Below are 25,553 nucleotides of genomic sequence, written 5' to 3'. Positions count from 1 at the left end.
ATAAGGAAATATTTTTTTTTAAAGCAATCAACCATAAAAACCACGCTTAATTACCAAATTTAAAAAAATATTAAGTCAGTTACACCAACTTTTGTCATTTGTAAGTGTTTTACAATTAAGGCAAAAGCTGCAATTGACAAGGCAAGAATGCATAAGATCTGACATGCATAGGTGTCCTTAATGTAGTGACCAGTGAGCATACATGTTAAAAGTTGCAGTGAGGTCAGCAGCAATATACTTTTTATTTGCGTGATCATTTTTGAGTTAGTAGCTTTATTTGTACAAAAATACACTTTCAAAAAGGTCTTTCACAGTTATGGTACAGATGCGCGAGTTCAAATTGGAGGATGAATATATTTAAAACTGCATTTCTATAATAGTTAAAATAGTCTTAGTCGCGAGACAGGGATATTTAACCCATTTTAAAACGAGAGTTTCACCAAATTTTCTAATTGTGTGTATGAGTCAGTTAAAGGCCATATTAACTACAATCAGTATTGACATTCAAGATTCCAACTGACACTTAAAAATGAATATTGAGAAGCGTTGTCCCAAGACAAGAAATTAGTGTGAATATAATCCATGGTAGACAGTTTGACTAGTTAGCACAAGTGTTCAAATGTCAATAAAGGCTGCGTCAGCATCCTAAAACGTACTGATGAGCTGATAATCATGTGATGGTTTGCTTCAAGTCAACAGACTAACGTGTAAATGTGTCACAGCAAAAACTTGCTTTTCAATTTTATTGGCATTTCGTTGCAAAAATAAAGGACATTTGGCTCCATTTTAGGCTCTTAACTGAACGACAGTGAAAACGTTGCAATTTTATTGGTCTTTCATTGCAAACATCGAGGACTTTTGTCTCCATTTTAAGCTCTCAACTGAACGACAGTGTAAACGCTGCAATATAAAGGGGTCAGTATAATTAAAATCATCTTCAATAAACCTCAGTGGATTTAAAATCTATGAAAAAACCGTTTGCGCTACAAAAACATACTGTATGTGAAAAAAGGACACGGTTTACAGGAAGGCGTCACACCATTCCTTAAGGCAGCCGAAGCAGTCACCTTGTTGTTTACTATTGGCCCCACAAGTGTCCTTCAACCAATCCCGGAAAAGCTCCTCGTCTCTCTTGAGGACCAGAAACTGTCCAAGGACCACGTAAGCCTGATGGACAAAGAACAAAATCCAACATTTAAGGCCTTAACCACAAGGAACACTTTGAGGATTTTCCTCTTTTCTGATTTATAAATGTTACAATGTTGGATACCCGTGATAAACAATGTCAAATCATCAAATCACAAAGTTCACAGTATTTAAACTTAGTTTTCTTATTATATTTTATGACACACAGTTGTTTGATCAAAACAAAGTCAATAGTACACAAAAGCAAAAACTACTAACAACCTGCTACTCATTTACAGTAAATCTTTGATTTTTGACCTCAAAGTCCTGCTGTGTGCAGGGAATTAGTCTGCAAGTTTGTAAACATTAACAACAGAAAATATATACAAAATACATTTTTTTTAATCTAATCACTCTAGTATTGATACTACCTTTGGTATCAACACCACCAATGTATGGATCAATCCTTTTACATGTGTACTTCTGGCCCTGACAATGCTGACACACCAACAGTTGTTATATTATCCTCTCTCTAGACTCTATAAAGCTACTTGTTAATTTCCTGTTAATATTTGCGTACTTTCAGCTGTAATGTGGTTCCATCTACACTTCACTAAACACTAGTTTCTTCTGTTGTGTCAAGCTAGCTTAGCGGTAGGGTTGGATGATTACAGGCCTCGAATTTTTGCTTTTTACACACTTCCGCCCGTGTGCAGCTGAGATAGGCTCCAGCACCCCCCACTACCCTGTAAGGGACAAGCGGTAGAAAATGGATGGATGGATGGATGGAAATCAGAAAGGACGCGAAATTCCGGAAGTCCACGCGTCCCTAGGACGTGGGTCTTTTTTTTTTTTTTTTTTAAACTGTTATTTTTCCGCCGGTGTTTTGTTTACCGTAGTTCCCAGACTATAAGGGTTGAGCTTACTCACCTCAAAGCTGATGAATCATTTAAAATGGGTGTTAATGGTCTTAGATGGAAGATGTCAAGAAAAGCTGTCATGATGTATGATGAATGATCATGGCCAATTAGAACGATCATATTGATTTTGAACACACCATACACAAATGAATGAAGGGCATTCTTACTCAACAGCCATACATGTCACATATTTTATTTGGTACAGGGTGTAATTATAAGTGTGACCAGTAGATGGCAGTCAAACATAAGAGATAAGTCTCAAGTAAACACCATCAACATTTTAAATGTTCCATTGAAAATATAGAACAATACACACGGCGCTCAAAAATCTATCAAAATGTTTTAGTAGTAAATGTTTTAGTGCCATCTCTAATATAAAGTAGTGTAAAGTTATTACTTTTATCAGTCAGTAAACTCGCCATGAAAGCACTAAAACATACCGATGTAGTGAGTTTACATTATACACCCAAAGAACTTTAGTTATTAGAGAGTTCCGGTCGGACGTTTTTTCACGGGACACATGTTCGGTGTTGTTGTTGTTTCCGGATGAGGAGATGCTGCTCTGTTATTGATTGAAGTAAAGTCTGAATGTCATTAAAACAGTTAGCTTCATCTTTTGACCCTTCTTCCACTCCCATCCTTGCACGCTACACCGCTACAACAAAGATGACGGAGAGAAAACGCTGTCGAAGGTGAGCCACATAAATAAGAGACTGTCAGAAAGTGGCTTGAAGATGATCTGTAAAACATAATGCATGCAACATTTTGACCAAAGAACCACCATTACATGTTATGTAGACACAAGTAAGTATTTTACATTAAGACAAAAATAATAATATGACTCCTTCAATGCACCCTATAATCCGGTGCGCCTAATATATAAAAAAAAGATTAAAGATAGACCATTCATCGGCAGTGCGCCTTAAAATCCGGTGCCCCCTATGGTCCAGAAAATACGGTATATTTGCCGGGTCAAATGATTAATTATTTATTATTGGTCGACTCCAAAGTAATGCTCTTTCCGGTATAGTTTCTTAAATTTTTATTCGCCGAAAGTTTTATCGATCACAAATACTGCATTTGTTTTCTTTTGTGTTATTTTTTTAATGAATGAAGTAACGTTTTTGACAACCTTTTTCCAAAACACAATATAGAATGTGAGATATAACAGGATAATGCATACATTTATCATTTGTTTTCAAAACGGTTACAAAAAAGTGGGACCCCATTTCTATGACTTGATGGGGTCCCTGGGACCCCAGTTTGAAGATTCCTAACACCAACACTGCTGTGTGTATATATATATATATATATATATATATATACGCATGCATATATCTGACTTGGATCGGATCATTTTGAGTGCATTACTATATATATATATATATATATATATATATATATATATATATATATATATATATTAGGGCTGCAACAACTATTCGATTAAATCGATTATAAAAATAGTTGGCGATTAATTTAGTCATCAATTCGTTGGATCTATGCTATGCGCTGAGGCTACTTTTTTTTTTAACATTTATTTATAAACTGCAATATTTACAAACAGCTGGGAAACAATAATCAAAATAATAGGGGTGTAACGGTACGTCTATTTGTATCGAACCGTTTCGGTTCAGTGCGGAGGTGCACCGAACGAGTTTCCACACGGACATATTAAGTAGCGTACTGCACGTTGTGTAAACAATACTCAAAATGCTGGACATTTGAGGCATTTAAGAAACTCCGCCCTGACAGCTCCGCAAAAGAGGACATGTCCGGTGAAAAGCGGACGTATGGTCAGTCTATCCTAGCCCGTTAGCTGCTAGCATGCTAGCAAAAGAGGACATGTCCGGTGAAACCGATCGCTGCTAGCATGCTAGCACCGACCGGGCTAGGATAGACTGACCATACGTTCACCGGACATGTCCTCTTTTGCGGGGCTGTCCGACGGTGTTTCTTAAATGCCTCAAATGTCCAGCATTTTGAGTTAGGGTTGAGTGTATTTTCAATGTACGTTCAGGGTTAAGAAGGTTAAAAACAAAACAAATTGTGCGCGCAGCAGCATTCATGGGGGAGGGGGAGAGACAGAGAGAGTTGTGATAAATGCGCATGCGTCGTCAGGCTCTGCTTTTTATCCATAGATTTATCAGATTACATTTTTTATTATCTATAGCAGGGGCGTCAAGTGTGCATTTTTGTAAAATGTTCCTTGTTTTATTTGGCAAGTTGAAAGAACATGGCGCCAGTATGCTGTTTTTTTTTCAATAGAATACTGGAAAGGATAGAAATGTAGTTTGTCTCTTTTATCCGATTAATAATCGATTAATCGAAGTAATAATCGTCAGATTACTCGATTATCAAATTAATCGTTAGTTGCAGCCCTAATATATATATATATATATATATATATATATATATATATATATATATATATATATATATATACACACACACACACACACACCGGTATATATATATATATATATATATATATATATATATATATATATATATATATATATATATATATAGAGTAAAAAGCTTTTATAATTGTAAAGGACAATGTTTTATCAACTGATTGCAATAATGTAAATTTGTTTTAACTATTAAATGAACCAAAAATATGACTTATTTTATCTTTGTGAAAATATTGAACACAGTGTGTTGTCAAGCTTATGAGATGTGATGCAAGTGTAAGCCACTGTGACACTATTGTTCTTTTTTTTTTATTATAAATGTCTAATGATAATGTCAATGAGGGATTTTTAATCATTGCTATGTTGAAATTGTTACTAATATTGATACTGTTGTTGATAATATTCATTTACTGGGGTTCTATCCCCACCTTCTACCATCCTAGTCACGTTCGTTGTGTCCTTGAGCAAGACACTTCACCCCTTGCTCCTGATACCATACCATACCATACCAACTTTATTTATAAAGCCCTTTTAAGACATGGCTGCTGGTTAGCGCCTTGCATGGCAGCTCCCGCCATCAGTGTGTGAATGGGTAAATGTGGAAATCCTGTCAAAGCGCTTTGGAGTACCTTGAAGGTAGAAAAGCGCTATACAAGTATAACCCATTTATCATTTATTTATTTATTTTTGTTTCACTACTTTTGGATTGTTCTGGGTCGTGTTTGTGTCTCCTCTCAATTGCTCTGTTTATTGCTGTTCTGAGTGTTGCTGGGTCGGGTTTGGTTTTGGAATTGGATTGCATTGTTATGGTATTGCTTTGTATTATTTTGTTGAAGTGATTAATAAATAAAAAATAAAAATAAATCGATTTTTGAAAAATGAGAATCGATACTGAATCGTACAACGTGAAAATCGCGATTTGAATTCGAATCGATTTTTTCCCACACCCCTAATATATATATATACACACACATACATATATATATACACATACATACATACATACATATATATATACACATACATACATATATATATATATATATATATATATACACACACACACACACACACACACACACATACATATATATATATATATATATATATATATATATATATATATATATATATATATATACACACACATATATATATATGTGTATATATATATATATATATATATATATATATACACCGTATATTACCAAATAGTAGCCCGGGCGTTTATTTCACAAAATGGGGTCAGACCCCGGGCGGCTATTAGGACATGGGCGGTTATTTGCACAAGGCTTTTATTTATTTTTGCACCAGCCTGCACCAGGCCATTATTTGGTTACAATGGTTAGTGTCCAGTATTTTTTTTCGTACTAAAAACTTTAAATGTAAAAGCTAATGTAAACATACAAACAAAAAAACAAGACTATCAAAAGACAAGAGATCAACAAGGCCTCAACATGACAGTAGTGCAACAATTGTCAAATAGAATACAAATACTAAAAATAAATAAACTTTTTAAATAAAGCAGCCTACCGGGAAAAATAAAATTATGGTACCAAGTACTCAAGTATAAAACCCACCGACTGAGATTGTAGTTCTCCCTTTTTTTGTTTCCATTCTCGTACACGTTTTGGGTCAACGTTAAACTGCCTGGCCGCTGCCAAACCAGAATTCTGCTCCGCATACTTCACAACCGCTAGCTTGAACTTTAAGTCAAACTTTCTGTTCTTCCCCCTTAAAGTATTCCCGTCCATCAGTTGTGGTGTACCGGTATCCTGTTCATTCAACTCACTGCTGCTGTTGCTTGCCATGTTGAAACTTTTCCTCGTGGGTTTGTTGTTGTCGTTGAGTGTGTGTTACGCTATATGCGGTCACCCATTGCAATATGTTGATTACCCAGAATCCCCACGTAACGTCTGCTGTTACCGTAATGACCAGAATTATTGCACCTTTGCTTTTCCTTTTAGCTTATAAATTGGGTTTAATGAAGTCAATATGATTTTAATCTAAATTATGCAAATACCAGCCCATGGGCGGCTATTTGGACATAGGCGTTTATTAGGAAGAGGCGTTTATTTCACAAAATGGGGTCAGACCCCGGGCGGCTATTAGGACATGGGCGGTTATTTGCACAAGGGCGTTTATTTGGTAATATACGGTATATATATATATATATATATATATATATCTTTCTGTGTGGAGTTTGCATGTTCTCCCCGTGACTGCGTGGGTTCCCTCCGGGTACTCCGGCTTCCTCCCACCTCCAAAGACATGCACCTGGGGATAAGTTGATTGGCAACACTAAATTGGCCCTAGTGTGTGAATGTGAGTGTGAAAGTTGTCTGTCTATCTGTGTTGGCCCTGCGATGAGGTGGCGACTTGTCCAGGGTGTACCCCGCCTTCCACCCGATTGTAGCTGAGATAGGCTCCAGCGCCCCCCGCGACCCCAAAAGGGAGTAAGCGGTAGAAAATGGATGGATGGATGGATGGATATATATATATATATATATATATATATATATATATATATATATATATACATACATACATACACACACACACACTAAGTTATGTAAAAAAAAATATGTATTGCCCTTTCTATCTTAAACAGTATGTGAACTGGGCTTTCATTTAAAAAATAAATTTACCAAAAATATATTAATCAGTTATAAAATAAAATTTACAAAAGACAAACAGCTAACTAACAATAAATATGCCATTGCAGAGTGCAATCATAAAGTGCACACAAGAGGAAAAAAAATAAACAAATAAGATTATGCAAAAACTATTTGGATTATTAGCTTCACGTCATGGAAAAACGATGGCAGTTGAATGAAGAACAGAAGTGTTTTTCATGCTTTACCTGTCGCCGCAGCACAATAACTTGTTTAAATGTGCAGACCAACGCAGCTTTGCCGTGAAACTTCTTGTGGCGTTTGTTGGTTTGTACACACACACGAGCATTTCCGGGTTTGCGGGAACAAGCGGGAAGATGTCTAGAGAACGGTGCGGTGAGTGCGTGTTGCGGGGTTAAAATGTGGGTCACTCTACGAGAAAGAAGCACCAATGCAATAAAGCATTTTTTTGCCCGAATATTTTCGGGAGCTACAGCTGATCAATTGTCAGTCACCCTCTCACCCACTCTTACTCTCTTCTCACATGAGTCTACTGTTTTTCAGTCGCTCTGACTGTTAATTGTGAAAATACTTTATTTGATATGCAGAGGAGCCTGCTTTTTAAATGTTAATATCGCAGGCGATCACCCTTGTTTAATCGTAGCGGCCAAAATCCATCAGCCCAAGGACAACCCGCCTTTATTGACTTTGATCCTGTGTGTGTCTGTGAATGTGTGTGTTTGTGTATGTTTGCGTGTGTTCGTATGCGTGTGTACGTGACCATCTCGTTCCACCGCCGCAAGTCAGGCTCGTCACGATGTAATTAATGTTCAATCAGCGTTGTGCTTCTTCCCCCTTACACAGGAAGTAGAGCCCAGAAGAACAAAATAAAAAAATATGACTTAACACTAGCCGAGAAATTGAAAAAGAGCAGCAACTTCAGTGACAGACTTTAGTTTAACTGTAGCTCACCAGTCACCCTGTCCTAAATGCGGACTCGCAGGCAGACACCGAATGTCCTTGTGACTGAACTACTGTATTGGTCTCGACTGGGAGAATAAACACACCCACTAATTAAATCACAAAGAGGCATTTTTATATCTAAAAATGGTATCAGACTTTTTGTTAATGTGTCTGCAAAAATGTAACTCCTCTGATATGACGTGATAAAAATTCTGCAGACACCGTTCAAATAATTTTTACGTTTGTGGATAAAAACATTTTGTTAAAATTTTCCAGGCTGATATCAAAAATGACCACTGTAGAGGCTTTACTTCCCATAATGTAAAAGTTGAAAGACACTAAACTGTACATTACTGTTTGTATTGTTTTTTTAAAGACATCAACTATAAGAAATTATTTTAAAAAGGGCCATATGTGGTAATGTGGCCAGATATGGTACTGCAATCACGGTCAAAATTCTGTCGTCCCCTCCCACTCTCCATGAATGAGGTTGCCAGATACAAAGCCGAATCTGAATCCTACTCCAAGGAACTTCAAATGGCAATCGACGAGTCCTACGCCGTAGGTTTCTCTCATTTATGCTTCTTGCAAGATGGTTTACCAAGTAATTATGCCACATTTTACTAATGTCGATTAGCCAAATGTATTTGTAAAGTTACGCAGCAATATTTTCCTCAGGAGTCGGGACAGATTGTTGGCATTACCCTGCTAAAATGTCTAGTTTGACCACACGGACTACCATCGAAATAATTATATATAATAATATAGAATATATTATATAGGCCTACCGTACTTTGATGGCAAGCCAATGCCAACAGTAAAATTAGCGCCACATTTCTTTCAGCATAACTCCCTATTGCATCCAACCTGACGCACTGCCTTCTCTTCCACGTACGCACATCCCCATCTTTCAGTGCAGAGTGCAATTCTATGAGCCAACCCACGTTACACAAAAACCAAGTGACGCATAAGTCATATAACCTACTACCATGTCAATACACAAAGTAGAAAATCATTACATGTAATGCATTATATTGTGCCAAGCAAATACCACCCCATATGTGCCTGATGCACATATAATACCAAAAACCGCAATTAGCCGTGCTAATGTTGGAACCCATTTCCTCAGCGTATCAGCATATTGAGAACGAAATAGGCACTGACACTACCCATATCCACATAGGATTTATTTGTCGAAAATATATTTTGCCCTGTCAGTTGGATGACACATCGACATACAGGCTAACGGCCATATATTACCCCTGACAGCCTATATCTCGATGTGTCATTGACACATTACACTCGAAGCTGAGCATCACACTCAGCATTTGTTGCACGAACATACTAGTTTTGTTGGACAAGATCATAGACCGTATTAGACAATATAGTTTACATGCAAAATGTCCATTTCCATTTATTACAAGTAATAAGAAAACATAAATGCCTTACTTACCTATCAAGGAGAAAATTAGCAAGTTTGGCGTCAGATGAAAAAATCTTACGCCTTCAATCATCTCCATCTTTCAAAGGCACACCCGATACAAATTCTTGTTTTGTTCCTGGCTTTGTCATGAATAAGTTGAGAATCATAACGACGCCTTTTAGATTTACTAAGGTCTGACATGTTTAGTAACTTTACCAGTGGCCGTAGTTCGACGAAGGTGGCGATGCGTAACTGGCAACCTGGATGTGACACACAGACTTTCTAATTGGTCAAACGGTGGAGGGCGGGGCATCGAAATGAAAACAAAGATTTCAGGGCTATAAATCTAATTTTGAAATGAGCATATCCCGGCTGAATCATCCATCCATCCATCCATCCATCTTCTTCCGCTTATCCGAGGTCGGGTCTCGGGGGCAGCAGCCTAAGCAGGGAAGCCCAGACTTTCCTCTCCCCAGCCACTTCGTCCAGCTCTTCCCAGGGGATCCCGAGGCGTTCCCATGCCAGCCGGGAGCCATAGTCTTCCCAACGTGTCCTGGGTCTTCCCCGTGGCCTCCTACCGGTTGGACGTGCCCTAAACACCTCCCTAGGGTGGCGTTCGGGTGGCATCCTGACCAGATGCCCGAACCACCTCATCTGGCTCCTCTCGATGTGGAGGAGCAGTGGCTTTACTTTGAGCTCCCCCCGGATGGCAGAGCTTCTCACCCCATCTCTAAGGGAGAGCCCCGCCACCTGGCGGAGGAAACTCATTTCGGCCGCTTGTACCCGTGATCTTGTCCTTTCAGTCATAACCCAAAGCTCATGACCATAGGTGAGGATGGGAACGTAGATCGACCGGTAAATTGAGAGATTTGCCTTCCGGCTTAGCTCCTTCTTCACCACAACGGATCGATACAGTGTCCGCATTACTGAAGACGCCGCACCGATCCGCCTGTCGATCTCACGATCCACTCTTCCCTCACTCGTGAACAAGACTCCTAGGTACTTGAACTCCTCCACTTGGGGCAGGGTCTCCTTCCCAACCCGGAGATGGCATTCCATCCTTTTCCGGGCGAGGACCACGGACTCGGACTTGGAGGTGCTGATTCTCATCCCAGTCGCTTCACACTCGGCTGCGAACCGATCCAGTGAGAGCTGAAGATCCTGGCCAGATGAAGCCACCAGGACCACATCATCTGCAAAAAGCAGAGACCTAATCCTGCAGCCACCAAACCGGATCCCCTCAACGCCTTGACTGCGCCTAGAAATTCTGTCCATAAAAGTTATGAACAGAATCGGTGACAGAGGGCAGCCTTGGCGGAGTCCAACCCTCACTGAAAACGTGTCCGACTTACTGCCGGCAATGCGGACCAAGCTCTGACACTGATCGTACAGGGAGCGGACCGCCACAATCAGACAATCCGATACCCCATACTCTCTGAGCACTCTCCACAGGACTTCCCGAGGGACACGGTCGAATACCTTCTCCAAGTCCACAAAGCACATGTAGACTGGTTGGGCAAACTCCCATGCACCCTCAAGGACCCTGCCGAGAGTATAGAGCTGGTCTACAGTTCCACGACCAGGACGAAAACCACACTGTTCCTCCGGAATCCGAGGTTCGACTCTCCGGCATAGCCTCCTCTCCAGTACACCTGAATATACCTTACCGGGAAGGCAGAGGAGTGTGATCCCACGATAGTTGAAACACACCCTCCGATTCTCCTTCTTAAAGAGAGGAACCACCACCCCGGTCTGCCAATCCAGAGGTACCGCCCCCGATGTCCACGCGATGCTGCAGAGTCTTGTCAACCAAGACAGCCCCACAGCATCCAGAGCCTTAAGGAACTACGGGCGGATCTCATCCACCCCCGGGGCCTTGCCACCGAGGAGCTTTTTAACTACCGGGGACGGCGTGGCGAAGTTGGGAGAGTGGCCGTGCCAGCAATCTGAGGGTAACTGGTTCAATCCCCACCTTCTACCATCTTAGTCACATCCGTTGTGTCCTTGAGCAAGACACTTCACCCTTGCTCCTGATGGGCCTGGTTAGCGCCGTGCATGGCAGCTCCCGCCATCAGTGTGTGAATGTGTGTGTGTGTGAATGGGTGAATGTGGAAAATAGTGTCAAAGCGCTTTGAGTTCCTTAAAAACGTAGAAAAGCGCTATACAAGTACGACCCATTTACCATTTATCTCAGCAACCTCAGCCCCAGAAATGGAAGAGCCCACCACAGATTCCCCAGGCACTGCTTCCTCATAGGAAGACGTGTTGGTGGGATTGAGGAGGTCTTCTAAGTATTCCCTCCACCGATCCACAACATCCGCAGTTGAGGTCAGCAGAACACCATCCGCACCATACACGGTGTTGACAGTGCACCGCTTCACCTTCCTGAGGCGGCGGATGGTGGTCCAGAATCGCTTCGAAGCCGTCCGGAAGTCGTTTTTCATGGCTTCCCCGAACTCCTCCCATGTCCGAGTTTTTGCCTCTGCGACCGCTGAAGCCGCATACCGCTTGGCCTGTCGGTAACTGTCCGCTGCCTCCGGAGTCCTATGAGCCAAAAGAACCCGATAGCATACCTGCCAACTTTTGAAATCAGAAAAACCTAGTAGCCAGGGTCCAGGGGCCGCAGGCCCTGGTAGGTCCAGGACAAAGTCCTGGTGGGGGGTTCCTTCGCCCCCCGACGCAAAATGATTATTAGCATTCAGACAGGATAAAATGTTGCTAAAACCATCACTTTTCTATCAGTCACAGTGACTTTTCAAAACAAAAATATTACAGCAAAAATCATATGGGTTGATTGACATGTTTATTCTGTAAGCTAACTTCAATAGTTTGAAATTATTTTGACAGTTAATGCCAGTTATCCTGTCAACCTTTCAGAAGACTTCAATTTGTTAATTGAAAGTATAAACAGTATAAACTCTTTTTACAGTAAACAAATGGTAAAACAGTACCGGTACTAAACAATTCCATAAAAAAAAAATTGGTGTCATTATTAACTTTCTGTCCAAGCTTGTATAATCTACTGCCTTGTTCAATTGTAAAAAATATTCTGTGCCTAAAATTCACATTTCTATCACAATTATCATACTATAAACATGGTAAGCTAACTTCATTAAAATTAATAGTCCTGTCAATAGCATGGAATTACAATTCAAATGTAGTTTTTTTGTAAACCTTTCAAAAGAATTCAAAATATGAAAAATTAATGAAAATGAATTTAAGCCATCAGACACTTGAAAAGTGGCACATCACATCTCTAATGTAATCATTTTAACTTTTCAACAGAAATAGCACTGCAAAAATATTAAGGACATACTTCTGTATTTTGGTAGTTATGCTGTCAACATTTAACAAGATTTCTTCAACTTGGACTTGAAAGCATAAATAGTATAAACATTTTTAACAGTATAACAGTACTAAACAATTCCAATAGATAACATTGGTGTCATTACCTTTTGGTTTGCTCAATTATTGCCTCCGTAAATAAAACTTTGGCATTTATCACATCCAAAGAATCTGTTTGGGCGACGAAAAACGTTGAACGTTTTCCACTTGTATCGCTAGCAACGGCATTAGACTTGTGTTTTTTTGTCCCAACGTGGTCTTTTACATTGCTAATTCCTCCGTGTCCGATCGAAACATCTTGTCTGCACAAGGTGCAATTCGCGTAGTTTTCCCCCTTTTTGGAACGGATAATTATTCCCGGATAGGCTTTTGAATATTCTTCACGGAATGACTGCAGTTTCCTTTTCGGTTTAAGACTCGTATGCGATTTTTCTCCGGCTGATTCCATGATCGTTCGCTTGTTTGGAAACAATGGCAACTGGTGCCTCGGGCTTGGCAGCGGTGCTATAAATAGCCTCGCGCATGGCATTCGGAATGGCTCAATAGGAAGTTACGGGAAGCACTGGTAGGGCTGGGCGATATGACTAAAAAATGTATCACGATATAAGTGTTTCATATCAGTCGATATCGATAATTATTGATTAAAAAATAATAATATTCTAAATAAAGACCAGGAGAAAAAAGGCTGAATTTAAATACTTTTATTTTAAATATAAGTAGGTAGCATGTCCTTCGCTAATTGATCCACCACTGCATCCGTTATTTCTTTATAACGTTTTGAATTTTTGTCATATGGCACTGCTGCCGAGTATCTCTCGATGGTGGTCTGTTGTTGCCGCTTCGGTGCTGTTCCACTTGCACCGGCTGATGTAGATGGTTGTGGTTGTTTGTTACTGCTGTACTCCAGCGGGTGAGAGCGGCTCAGGTGGTAAAATAAGTTTGTCGTGTCCCCAGACTTGGTCGGGACGACGACCTTGCAAAGTTTGCAGACAGTATTACTCTGATTCGTATCGGACTTAAAAAATCCAAAATACTGCCAAACTGGTGACGTGACGTTTCCTTTTTTATTTACAATTTCCTCTCGTGCCGCCGCACTCATATTCCCGTTTTGTTTCACTCCTCGTCGTCAGCTCGCCGTTGTTGCTTTTTTTTCTTCCTGTTAGCATTTCCCAGAATGCCTTGCGGTTCAGGCTCGGCCGTGATAGGTTGAGAGGCCAAAGCCCTTCCTCTGCCTACACCCCCCAGAATGCCGTGCGGTTCCGGCTCAGCATTTCTTCCTATTTTTTCTAACAGAACTCAGTGAAATTATCGAACGTTCTATCGACCCCATTTTCTATTGATATTGATCACATGTCTATCGCGATATATATTGTTATTGTTTTATCGCCCAGCCCTAGGAAGCAGTGTCGATTGTCATTGTTGTTACGCGATTTCGTGAATAAAACTTAAAAAAAAAAAAAAAAAAAATTTATTAATGAAAAACCGTTTTTTTTATCACTGCAACCATAACCCGGAATAGGTTGATGAAAACCGTACTAATTACGGGAAAACCGGAGTAGTTGGCAGGTATGCGATAGGACTCCTTCTTCAGCTTGACGGCATCCCTCACCGCCGGTGTCCACCAACGGGTTCTAGGATTACCGCCACGACAGGCACCAACTACCTTGCGGCCACAGCTCCAATCAGCCGCCTCGACAATAGAGGTGCGGAACATGGTCCACTCGGACTCAATGTCCAGCACCTCCCTCGTGACATGTTCAAAGTTCTTCCGTTATCAGTTATAAAGGTATTTGAAAATAAAATGATTTATTAATGCCTTGTGACATATCTAGGTCATTTAATGACTTGACATTAAATTATTACATATGGCACCTTTAAATATTTGCTTGAAACAGTCGACGTTCGTGCACAAAAAAATACTTGTTTGTAGAAAAAAATATGATTAGAATATTATAGCATTATGTTTGTGTTTAAGTGTGTTCATCCTAAACATTCCTGCCACTTCATTTTATACACTGACATTTTTACCAAGCGTTTTTGATATTTTGCAATATTTTGCAACAGTTATATGCCTATTTTAAACCAATTCATGCAATAATTCAGTTGTTGTTTGGGAGCGTAAACATTCTGACTGACATACACGGTCATTAATCGCTCCAATGCAAAACTTCTCCAACTGTTAGTTTAAATACACACTATATAGTTGAAAGTTTTAGAACACCTAATTTATGTCAATAAAAAGTAAGTCCAATTCCAAGTCAAATTTTACCACATTTTTAATACTGATAATATTTTGCCCTGAATGTTATGGTGTGTAAACTCAGCTACTCTAAGGTCCACAAGTAATTGTACAGTGACAATTTGTTTTATGATTTTGCCTTTACAGTATACACATCCACAATGGATTAGAAATAAATCAATCAATAAATCAACATTCATGGAATGTTGTAGCAAAAATATCTCAGACATTTACCATTAAGGAATTATAGCTACAGGTACAATTTAGCATTGTGTGTGCCTAAACACACACTGAAAATATAAGCACTATTTTAACACTTGCACTATATAAAGCCCATGAACATCAATACATTTCTAGTATTAACAAGATTAATATATATACAACTATGTCAGTTGAATCACTGAAAATGATAATGGATGTTACTGAAATAACGTGCCTGCAGCTGTAATTCCTAAATAATAAATGCCATATTTTTGTCAAGCCTCTAAATTGAAGCTCATTCATTTATTTAAAATCTATTGTGGTCACAATGTGTACACTGTAGAGGCAAAATCATGCAAAAACTGTCACTGTCCAAATACGTCGGGACTCAGGGCGTTATTGTAGCTAGGTTAACAACAATAACATTAACAGCATAGTATGCAAAAATTGCGGTTAAAATTACAGTACCACTCAAATCTTTGAACAAACTTTAGGTTATAAATGATGTTTTAACACTGGTAGTGTACATTTATTCCAAATGTATTTGATGTAAGATATTACCTTATCAAAACCTCTCTCCTCTAATCGTTTTCCTAGAACTTCTCCGATGCCTGCAAGAGCCAACACAGGTTTTTCGCCCATTGGCTCAGCCACAAAGTCCTTGTGCTTTTGAGTTGTTGAAGACATCTTTAGAGACAGATCAACACAAGACTGAAAGAGAAAGACGACAAATGCATAAATAAGCAAACAGATGCAAGTATGTGTTTAGGGTTGGACGATTATGGCAAAAATAAGGATCACGATTATTTTTGATGGATATTGTAATCAACGTAACACTATTATTCATTTATTTGAAAACATGAGTACCGGTATTTATTTCACCACCAAACTAAACTTTTAATACAGTTAAAAAAAACTGAAAAACAATTAGTAACGAATAAACCACAAAAAGTCAAATAGAGCAATAATATATTGAAATAATAGCAAAATTAAAAAAATAAAATTCAGTTTTTCCGTTTTGTTTTTAATTCCGATTTTTGCCTTTTACACTTATTTTACCACCATAATGTGTTTTGTTGAGTAAGGCTGCAGCTAACGATTATTTTTCTATCGATTAATCTATAGATTATTTTTTTCGGTTAATCGGTTAATCTATAGATTATTTTTTCGATTAATCTATAGATTATTTTTCCTTTTACCGATTATTTTTTTTATTTAAAATGAAGATGAAAAAATAAATGTTGGCCAGTTTTTTCAAAACGCATGATTTTTATTTACAAAAAAAAAAGTATGGCCACTCAGTCAACATTGACAACAACATGACAAAATATTCTGTAACAATGTAAACATTTAAAACTTTTAACATTTAACAAAATTAAAAGTAGCTTATTTGCTTTTTAATGTGCAAATATAAAAGTAAACATCCAGTGCAAATCTTAATATTCTGCAGTAGTATAAGCATTTCAAAAGTAAAAGTATTGCTTATTTTGCTTTAAAATGTGCAAAAATAAAGATAAACATCCAATACAAAAAAGTGCAAAAGGAAATATTCTGTAACAGTGTAAACATTTCAACAAAAGTAAAAGTATTGCTTATTTTGCTTAATAACACAACAATGATAGTATGATTAAAGTGAAAGTTAATTGTTGGTTTGTACATAGTATATGTAACTGTTAATGTTGTAAAAGGTATTTGCACAACTAGTTAACGTTAGCGTTAAAGAGGAGCGCGTCTTTGTAAACACTGAACAGGCACGCCAAACGCGCCTCTCAGAGCGAAACAGTGTTTTAGTTTATGAATTTACAACGCAGATACAGATGACACATTCATGTTTTTGTGTAATGATGACAACGTATACTCACGCGGACGATTGACTAGTTGATGGTGATGGCAAGAACGCTGTCGGGTGTTTTCTTTTCAAATGTTCCTTCATAGCCGTTGTGCTGCTATGATAGGCCATTTCCGCTCGACACAGTGTGCATACAACTGTCAAGTGTTTTGCTTTTTTCGCTGTGCTTATCCCACACTTGAAGGGATGTACCAATGCAGAATGTGGCTTCTGGATTTCACTCAAAAGACCAGACCGTAGTTACTTATTCCTTTTATTTTCCTTTAGTTTGCAACAGTTTTTCCAACGAAGAAACAGCTTCTTTTTTCTTCTTTAGTCTTTTTAGCAGTCTTTAGCAGTGTTAGTAGACTTTAGTTTCTTTAGCTGTCATTAGCTGTCTTTAGTAGCATTTAGTAGCATTTAGTAGCCTTTAGCTTCTTTAGTAGGTGAAAAACCTTTAAGGACAAAACACCACAAGATAAACATGCTGTAAAAAATCAATCAATTATCAATACCATAATTTACAATTATTAATTAGGCTATCAAACTCTTAACCATTAAACAAGTGCAAGAAAATGGACACATCTTTTCCCTTTAAGTTAAAACAGATTTTAAATAAATTGTCTCAACATAAATGCACCAAGATACATATAAAATACATTTAAACCCAGAAACACAATAGATAAATGCAGCAGAAAACCCAATATGCAAATACATGAATACCTAACCAATTAACCACCTATTTAGATACATATTTAAAATCCATATTCAATATAAATATATTATTAATTTAGCAGTGAAACACTCAATCTTAAACGCCGTCTACTGGTAGAAAAATGCCCCTTTTTCTATTGCCTCACCAGCAGCCAATGATCCAACACAGTTAAATCCAACACTTGAAGTTGAGCGACTTCACCCTCCTGATGAAGCAAACTGCTACAACATTTATCAAACTAAGCAAAGAATATCAACACTAAACAACAGTTACATAACACACTGTGTGTATTTAGCCTCCAGACTAAGCACGCTACATGCACACAACTCTATCTGTAATGAACTAAACCTTTTTCCACTCTGCGCTGGCGTCTTTTGTACTCCTTGATTTGACACAGCGGTCTAATTACTGGGCTCGTGCCCCAACAGATGAGACGGGAGCGCCCCGCGTTACACCGGCGCGTGAACGTAAACTGATCGGCTCTGATCATATAAGCCGACTGGCCGAAATAATGCCGAATTATATACATTTCCTGGGGTTGCCTAGGTGAATAGGGATGCGGATGTGCTCTAAGATAAAATATAATTTTATTAAGTGGGGTTTGGCTGGTTGCTAAACAGCCACGGTTGCGAGCTCGCGCGTCAGCTGACGAGACAGCTGTTCGCCGCTACAACATTATAAGGCCGTTTATTGAAATACTCCCACACTTTTGACGACTTTTGGCGTGCTTTTTTCCCCTCGCTCGCACCGCTCGCATCGTCTGCTTTGCGCTCCGCCATGACGGCAGTGTGACGTAAATATGCGACGCGTCGACGCATAAAAACGACGTCGACATATTTACGTAACCGATGACGTCGATGACGTCGACGCGTCGTTTCAGCCTTATTGTTGAGTCTAATAACATTTTATAAAATATATGATAATGAATGCAAAGAAACCCACATTTATTGGTGCAATACATCTTTGGACAATGTTCACAATTATTTTGAGTCAAAAGCATAATAATTGTGTAAATGTATCAAAAAGTACTTTAATTACATTATGCTTGTGTAAGGTATTTTTTGAAATCTTTATTTTGCTACCGCATTCTGACCGGATGTGGAGTTAAGGGTTGGGTGATATGGCCAAAAACTATATCACGATATGCATTATTTATATTGATTGATATCAATAATTATTGATAGTTTTTATTACTTATTTAAGCTTGCCAATAAATACAGTAAAATAATTTCCAACTTACCAAAGGTGCTATTTATCAGTGGAGAGAGTGTTTGATAGTCAGGTAGGATGATCGAGGTTACGGTAATAAAATAATTAAAGTAGATTTGAAGATAGTTGCAGATTTGAGACACTAGATAGCAGTAGTGTATAAGCTATTGAACACTACACAGACTAGGTTGAGAAGCTACTCATTAAACCTACATATTTGAAGTGTCAGGATGTTGCTGCACTGTCTGCATTAAAACCAACAAAACTAAGGACAAGTTTCTGTGATTGAGTTGCTTCATCAAGAGATCAGTTTCTTTTGTCACTCCTTGCAGAGAACCCACCGCAAGACAAAGACGGCACAACCACACTAGTGTTATGAGAGTTGTGTGTGTGTGTGTGCGTGTGTGTGTGTGTGTGTGTGTGTGTGTGTGTGTGTGTGTGTGCTCCTTTAAGAATTACAGTGTGTAGGGTGAGTGAGTGGACGAGTTAGGAAAGCAAGCGGTAGCATGCAGCAGTAGTTGGGACTGGTAAATGTGTCCAACAGAAATAAGAATAAAGCGACAAAATTGTCACAAGTCGGCGGCCTCGTCATTCCGAATCGAAAGCGAAGCTTAGCAGACCCATTGTCGGGTAAAGTGAAGGGTGTTACCCCAGACGGAAACATCGGTCCTGGGGGGAACATTTCCCCTGCGCTCCTTGACTGCGGTCTGGGAGCCAAACATCAGGAAAGGTGTAGTTGATACTGTTACGTGATTGGCTGTTGGCGTGTCCCTCCCATTGCTCAGTGACATTTCCTGTTTCCTGTATTCCCAAAGCGCAAGTGACTTCATGAAACAAATCTTGCTTCATAATTTCTGGTTTTATTCCGATCAAAAAATATAAATATATATATTTTATCGAACGCATCTTATATGGATATTGATTATGTTTCAATCGCAATATATTTATATTGATATCGTATTATCGGCTCAGTCCTAGTGAAGCAATGCGATTTCATTGTGAAGGGGGGTGGTGAACTGCTGTTCTCAGCCTGACAAGTAAAGATGCGTTGTGAGGCTGTAAAAAACATAAATAAATAAATAAGAGAGAGCCTCTCAAGTTGCGACGTTGATGTTACATCGATGATGTTGTTCACAACAACACAAGCAGATAAGATGTGCTGTGGGTATATAGATTGTTCTTGCTAGCTTTAGCTTCGTATATTAGTCACTTTTCTAGTGGCTGTCTCCACATTGTTTAGTTCAGGACGGCGGATGAGTGTGCCGGGGATGAATGAGCGGTCCCGGACACATTATTTTACCCAACAAATGTTCCTTTTCCTCACAATGACAGCATTTCTCTCACATGTATGTCAATTTCCGTGATATATACGTATATATATATATATATATATATATATATATATATATATATATATATATATATATATATATATATATATATATATACACACACACGTATATATATATATATATATATATATATACATACATATATATATATACACACGTATATATATATATACATATATATATACACACACACGTATATATATATATATATATATATATATATATATATATATATATATATATATATATATATATACACACACACGTATATATATATATATACACATATATATATACACACACACGTATATATATATATATATATATATATATATACACATACATACATATATATATATACACATACATACATACATACATACATACACACACGTTTCCGATATATATACACGTTCAACAGTAGATTCCCTTTCATTGGCCAATTATGCGACTCTAGTCAAGTCAAGTCAACTTTATTTATATATATACACAACTTTTAAATTGAACCAAAGTGCTTTACAGGTTAAAAAAAGCATAGAGCAAAAAAAACAAAAGAAACAAAGAACATAAACAATGAATGTGCTGAACAAGATAGTGCAACAGCAATACGGTAAAAGGGGTCGATAAAAAGTAAAAATTTGCAGAATAAAAATAATAATAATAAAAGTGCGACAAATTGAAAAATAAAACTAAAGCGAAGGGGCGGACTCTGTCCGCGATTTCGTGAACGCGGAAATCATATGCATTACTTTAGAGTTTAGTTATCATTGATTAGACATTAACTCTGTGTCAAACGTAGAAACCATGGTGAGGTCCCAAACTTGTAGTAGACATGGTATTTTGTTCCTCACTCATCCGTTTCACCGTCACAAGCTCTGGAATTTGCATGCACCGCTGCACAACCCATTAATCTTATTTTTTTCTTCTATTGTTATATTTTCATGATCATGAGAAACCATAATCGAAATTTGATTAATTGTCCAACCCTATGTGTGTATTCGACATCCGCAGTGGTCACTCCGAGGATTTCACACTTGATCGGGCCATCGTGAGTAGCAACCCGACCGCTGTTTTCAGAGTTCAACTGCATTCGCTTTGATTTCATCAGCATTATACACCAATACTCATGACGTAGAACACAAATTTAAAATATCCACATTTTCAGATTTGACAAGTACTTGCACCACAATGCTCTGATAAAATGTGGCAAGTTTACACGCAACAAAAAATACGAAAAAATCAATGTAGCGTAAAATGTTCATTGGAATCCCTATGATAATAAAGGTTATACATTTATCTGTGAGTCTGACAAATATCTTTAAAATGTATCGATTCGCACACTGATTTTTTTGGACCCGCAGACTGCTTGGCCGTTTGTTTTGTGACTTACAAGTCATGTCCAAGAAGCCATGTTTATTCAACTTTTCTGTTACTTCTAACGCTAATTTCATGAATTTAATCAATTAAAAATACACCATAACTGTGAAACTTCTATTTACTGTTTCTTTGTTTAGCAAGATTTGTAATACCAACTTTTTTTGTGTGAATGAAGAATTAGACTTAGTTAGACTTTTCAAGTTTGTTCCATTCCTCTATCGCTTTGTATAAAAAGGCTGATGGTGCAAACAAGGTTTTACATCTGGGTACGCAACACTGTCCCCTGCTGGAGGCCTGTGTGTTTTTAGTTGTCACAACAGACGTAAACTGGACAAAATTTAAAAATCTATATTTTTGGAGAACTAAATAGTGATGGTGGTGTTGTGGTTTTTGGTTAAGGATTTTAAGCGATTGTTTGGGCAAGGTTTCCAATGGCCTCAGTGTAATTTTGCTTGCCTGGGACCAACATGTTATACAATAATAAAAACGAGACATAATCATTGCATTAAAATAAGTTTGAGCTGCCTCCAGTGTTAACAAATTCCTGAGACATTTAAAAATGTTTATTTTGCACTTAAGTCTCTGGCACATCTGTTTGATATGTTTTTTAAAGCCAAGTGTTGGGTCTAAAATGACACACAGGTAACAATATGCACTAACATTTTGTATTTGTTCCTTATTAACAGGTATATTTGGAAAGGATGACATTTTATATTTGTTTACAAAATACATTGTTGCCGTTTTCTTAATGTTTAATGTAAGACTAGAGTCATGTAGCCATCTTGCCACATTCTCCATGGCTGCTGTACGTTTTTTGGCAACCGTTTCAGCGTCCTTTCCCCAAGTATAAATAACCGTGTCATCTGCATTAGAGATGTCCGATAATATCGGACTGTCGATATTATCGGCCGATAAATGCTTTAAAATGTAATATCGGAAATTATCGGTTTCAAAATTATCGGTATCGGTTTCAAAAAGTTAAATGTATGACTTTTTAAAACGCCGCTGTGTACACGGACTTAGGGAGAAGTACAGAGCGCCAATAAACCTTAAAGGCACTGCCTTTGCGTGCCGGCCCAGTCACATAATATCCACGGCTTTTCACACACACAAGTGAATGCAAGGCATACTTGGTCAACAGCCATACAGGTCACACTGAGGGTGGCTGCATAAACAACTTTAACACTGTTACAAATATGCGCCACACTGTGAACCCACACCAAACAAGAATGAGAAACACATTTCGGGAGAACATCCGCACCATAACACAACATAAACACAACAGAACAATTAACCAGAGCCCCTTGCAGCACTAACTCTTCCGGGACGCTACAATATACACCCCCCGCTACCCCCTAACATTCCAAGCTGTTGTTTTGAGGCATGTTAAAAAAAATAATGCACTTTGTGACTTCAATAATAAATATGGCAGTGCCATGTTGGCATTTTTTCCATAACTTGAGTTGATTTATTTTGGAAAACCTTGTTACATTGTTTAATGCATCCAGCGGGGCATCACAACAGAATCAGGCATAATAATGTGTTAATTCCACGACTGTATATATCGGTATCAGTTGATATAGGAATCTGTAATTAAGAGTTGGACAATATCGGAATATCAGCAAAAGAGCCATTATCGGACATCTCTAATCTGCATAAATCTGGATATTTACATCCTCTCATACAGATGGCAGGTGGTTTTTATACATGGAGAAAAGAAGAAGGCCGATGTTAGAGCCTTGTGGCAGGCCAATATCAGTAGCAGTGAAACTGGATGTTGTGTAATCAATACGGACACATTGGGTCCGACAAGATATATATGACATAATCTGTTGACAGTTTAAAAGTTGTTAATTTTGTAAGTAACTTGGGGTGGCTGACTGTGTCGAATACCTTATTTATAAATGGGGTGAATAAATTATGACCTATCACAGCTAAAATCTTGAGCCTCATTGACATTGTATTGAAGTTAACCATAAATTATCGGCAGTGCATTTTCACAGGTTATAAAAGCCCATAACTTTCTTAAAACTTATCACAGGAAAATGACACGTCACTGGGATCATCTTTACAAGACATGTCTGATAACAGTGGTTTCATGTAAAATATTAGCTTCAGTTTGACACAGATGACTGTCACAAAAAGACAATAAAACTCTAGTACAACACTTTTACCCTAAAACGAGAGTAATTTAATCATATCAATATTGAGACAAAAACTACAATACCCAACCTAACACAATGACCCCCACCTTTACTCTACACAGATGACATCCCTAGTGATAGCAATGATTACATTACGATGGCATGTTGAACAATGGCGTCCCAGTTTTGAACTGCGCGCGCCTTCTCTTTACATCCAGTTCATGCTGAAAGCACGCTGTCAAAACGAAACCTTATTAGCTAGTTGATAAGGACAGATATTAAATACCTTATGAGTTTACTGTGAAATTCATGTTTTAGTCTGAGCGTAAAAAGCGCCATGTTGGGGTTGTTTGACTTTAGTGCGCCACACAACTAGTTTTAGCTAGCCTATAATGATTTAATGTTAGCTAAGCTTCCGGTAATGTTCGATATGTCTCTTTTAATCTACAAAATATTTGCTCCCGAATGGTCCAGTTAGTTAAGTCGATTAGTTTTTGTACATTGACGTTATCTTACCTCTTGATCAGATGGCGTGGGACGAGATCAGGTTAGCTTGCGAGCTAAATGCTTATGCTAGCACCTGTCCAGCACCGGCGACCACAATGCAACGCGCTTGTTCGTTTTCGTCTTGTAGTGATGGGTCGTTCGCGAACGATCCGGCTGTCGTGCTTTTGATTCTTTGGCATTTTCTGAGTATCAACTACTCGCTACTAATCCATAAATGGAAACATAGTACGTGTAGCGTGCGTCGTTTAGTCACTAAATACACTAAACTTTAGTGTATTCAATCTTGCATTTACACATAAACGACCAAATGAAAATAATATATATGAGACAAGACAGTGTAGTTGATGTTTAAAAGGAAACATTTAAATATGATGTTCAAAGATTCAAGTATTGCAGAAATAACTAATTCAACTAAATAGGATAACAATAGACTCATATGTACAGTGCCCTGGAAGTACTAACTTTTCATGAAACAAATTACCATTACAGAGACATAAAAACAAAAGACAAAAACACTTTACAAATTTAGAAAACGAAACAACTTACAATTTCAAAAAAAACAAATTAAAAACACAAAAAACCCTTAATTTCGGGAAAACATAACACCAAAAACATTTGTATAAACCGGAAAAGGAATGTCCCAAAATTCTAAATTGACAGCAAAATCATGCAGCCAGTCAAAGACTCGGCGGACGTAGACAAAATGATTCACGGATTTAAATGTCAATCTATAATTTGAGACATTCCTTTTCCGGTTTATGAAATTACGTTTTCGTTTCTTGTTGATTTGGTTTACGTATGTGTTAAATGTAATTTTTGTTTTTGTGTTTCATGAAATTTGAGTGTTTTGTACTTCCAGGTTACTAATGCACATCAAAATGGGTTAAATAGTCAGTATTTTTGTCATGCATTTTATAAGGGTAAAACTTTGCACAAATGTGTCAATCCAGGAAAAAAATGCAAAAAATTAATGACCTTTGTGTGAGTGTAACAAAATGATTTGTTACACACCCAGCATAGCCAAGAGCACACAACAGAATGGAGGGACACATGACGTGAGACAATAAAGTCGCTACATAATTTGAGGCAAACTGGAAATGTGGGACAAATCAGCAGCAGGAATCAAAAGAGTGTGTGTGTGTGTGTGTGTGTGTGAGTGAGAGAGTGAGAGTG

At 38.1% G+C, this 25,553-nt stretch overlaps 1 protein-coding gene across 1 annotated transcript; it reads right to left on the bottom strand.

The window, feature by feature from the left end:
* Positions 1-708: 708 nt before the first annotated feature.
* banf1 (barrier to autointegration nuclear assembly factor 1) lies at positions 709-24,532 on the bottom strand. Its single transcript, XM_061963385.1, has 3 exons — positions 24,390-24,532; positions 15,810-15,959; positions 709-1,167 (listed from the first exon to the last, which is right to left on the bottom strand). The coding sequence occupies exons 2-3, from the start codon at positions 15,933-15,935 to the stop codon at positions 1,021-1,023; spliced, it is 273 nt and encodes a 90-aa protein (XP_061819369.1). The 5' UTR covers positions 15,936-15,959; positions 24,390-24,532; the 3' UTR covers positions 709-1,020.
* Positions 24,533-25,553: the final 1,021 nt, after the last annotated feature.

Source organism: Nerophis lumbriciformis, linkage group LG09, assembly GCF_033978685.3.
Source record: "Nerophis lumbriciformis linkage group LG09, RoL_Nlum_v2.1, whole genome shotgun sequence".
NCBI lineage: Eukaryota > Metazoa > Chordata > Actinopteri > Syngnathiformes > Syngnathidae > Nerophis > Nerophis lumbriciformis.
Note: the sequence above shows the minus strand (reverse complement) of the source record. Positions and strands in the feature narration are given on the sequence as shown.

Bases quoted from the DNA above. Each gene is read 5' to 3' on its own strand.
- banf1 (XM_061963385.1), bottom strand. From the start codon at position 15,935: ATGTCTTCAACAACTCAAAAGCACAAGGACTTTGTGGCTGAGCCAATG. The intron at 1,168-15,809 runs GTAATATCTTAC...TTTGTCCATCAG, and splicing joins AGGAGAGAGGTTTTGATAAG to GCTTACGTGGTCCTTGGACA.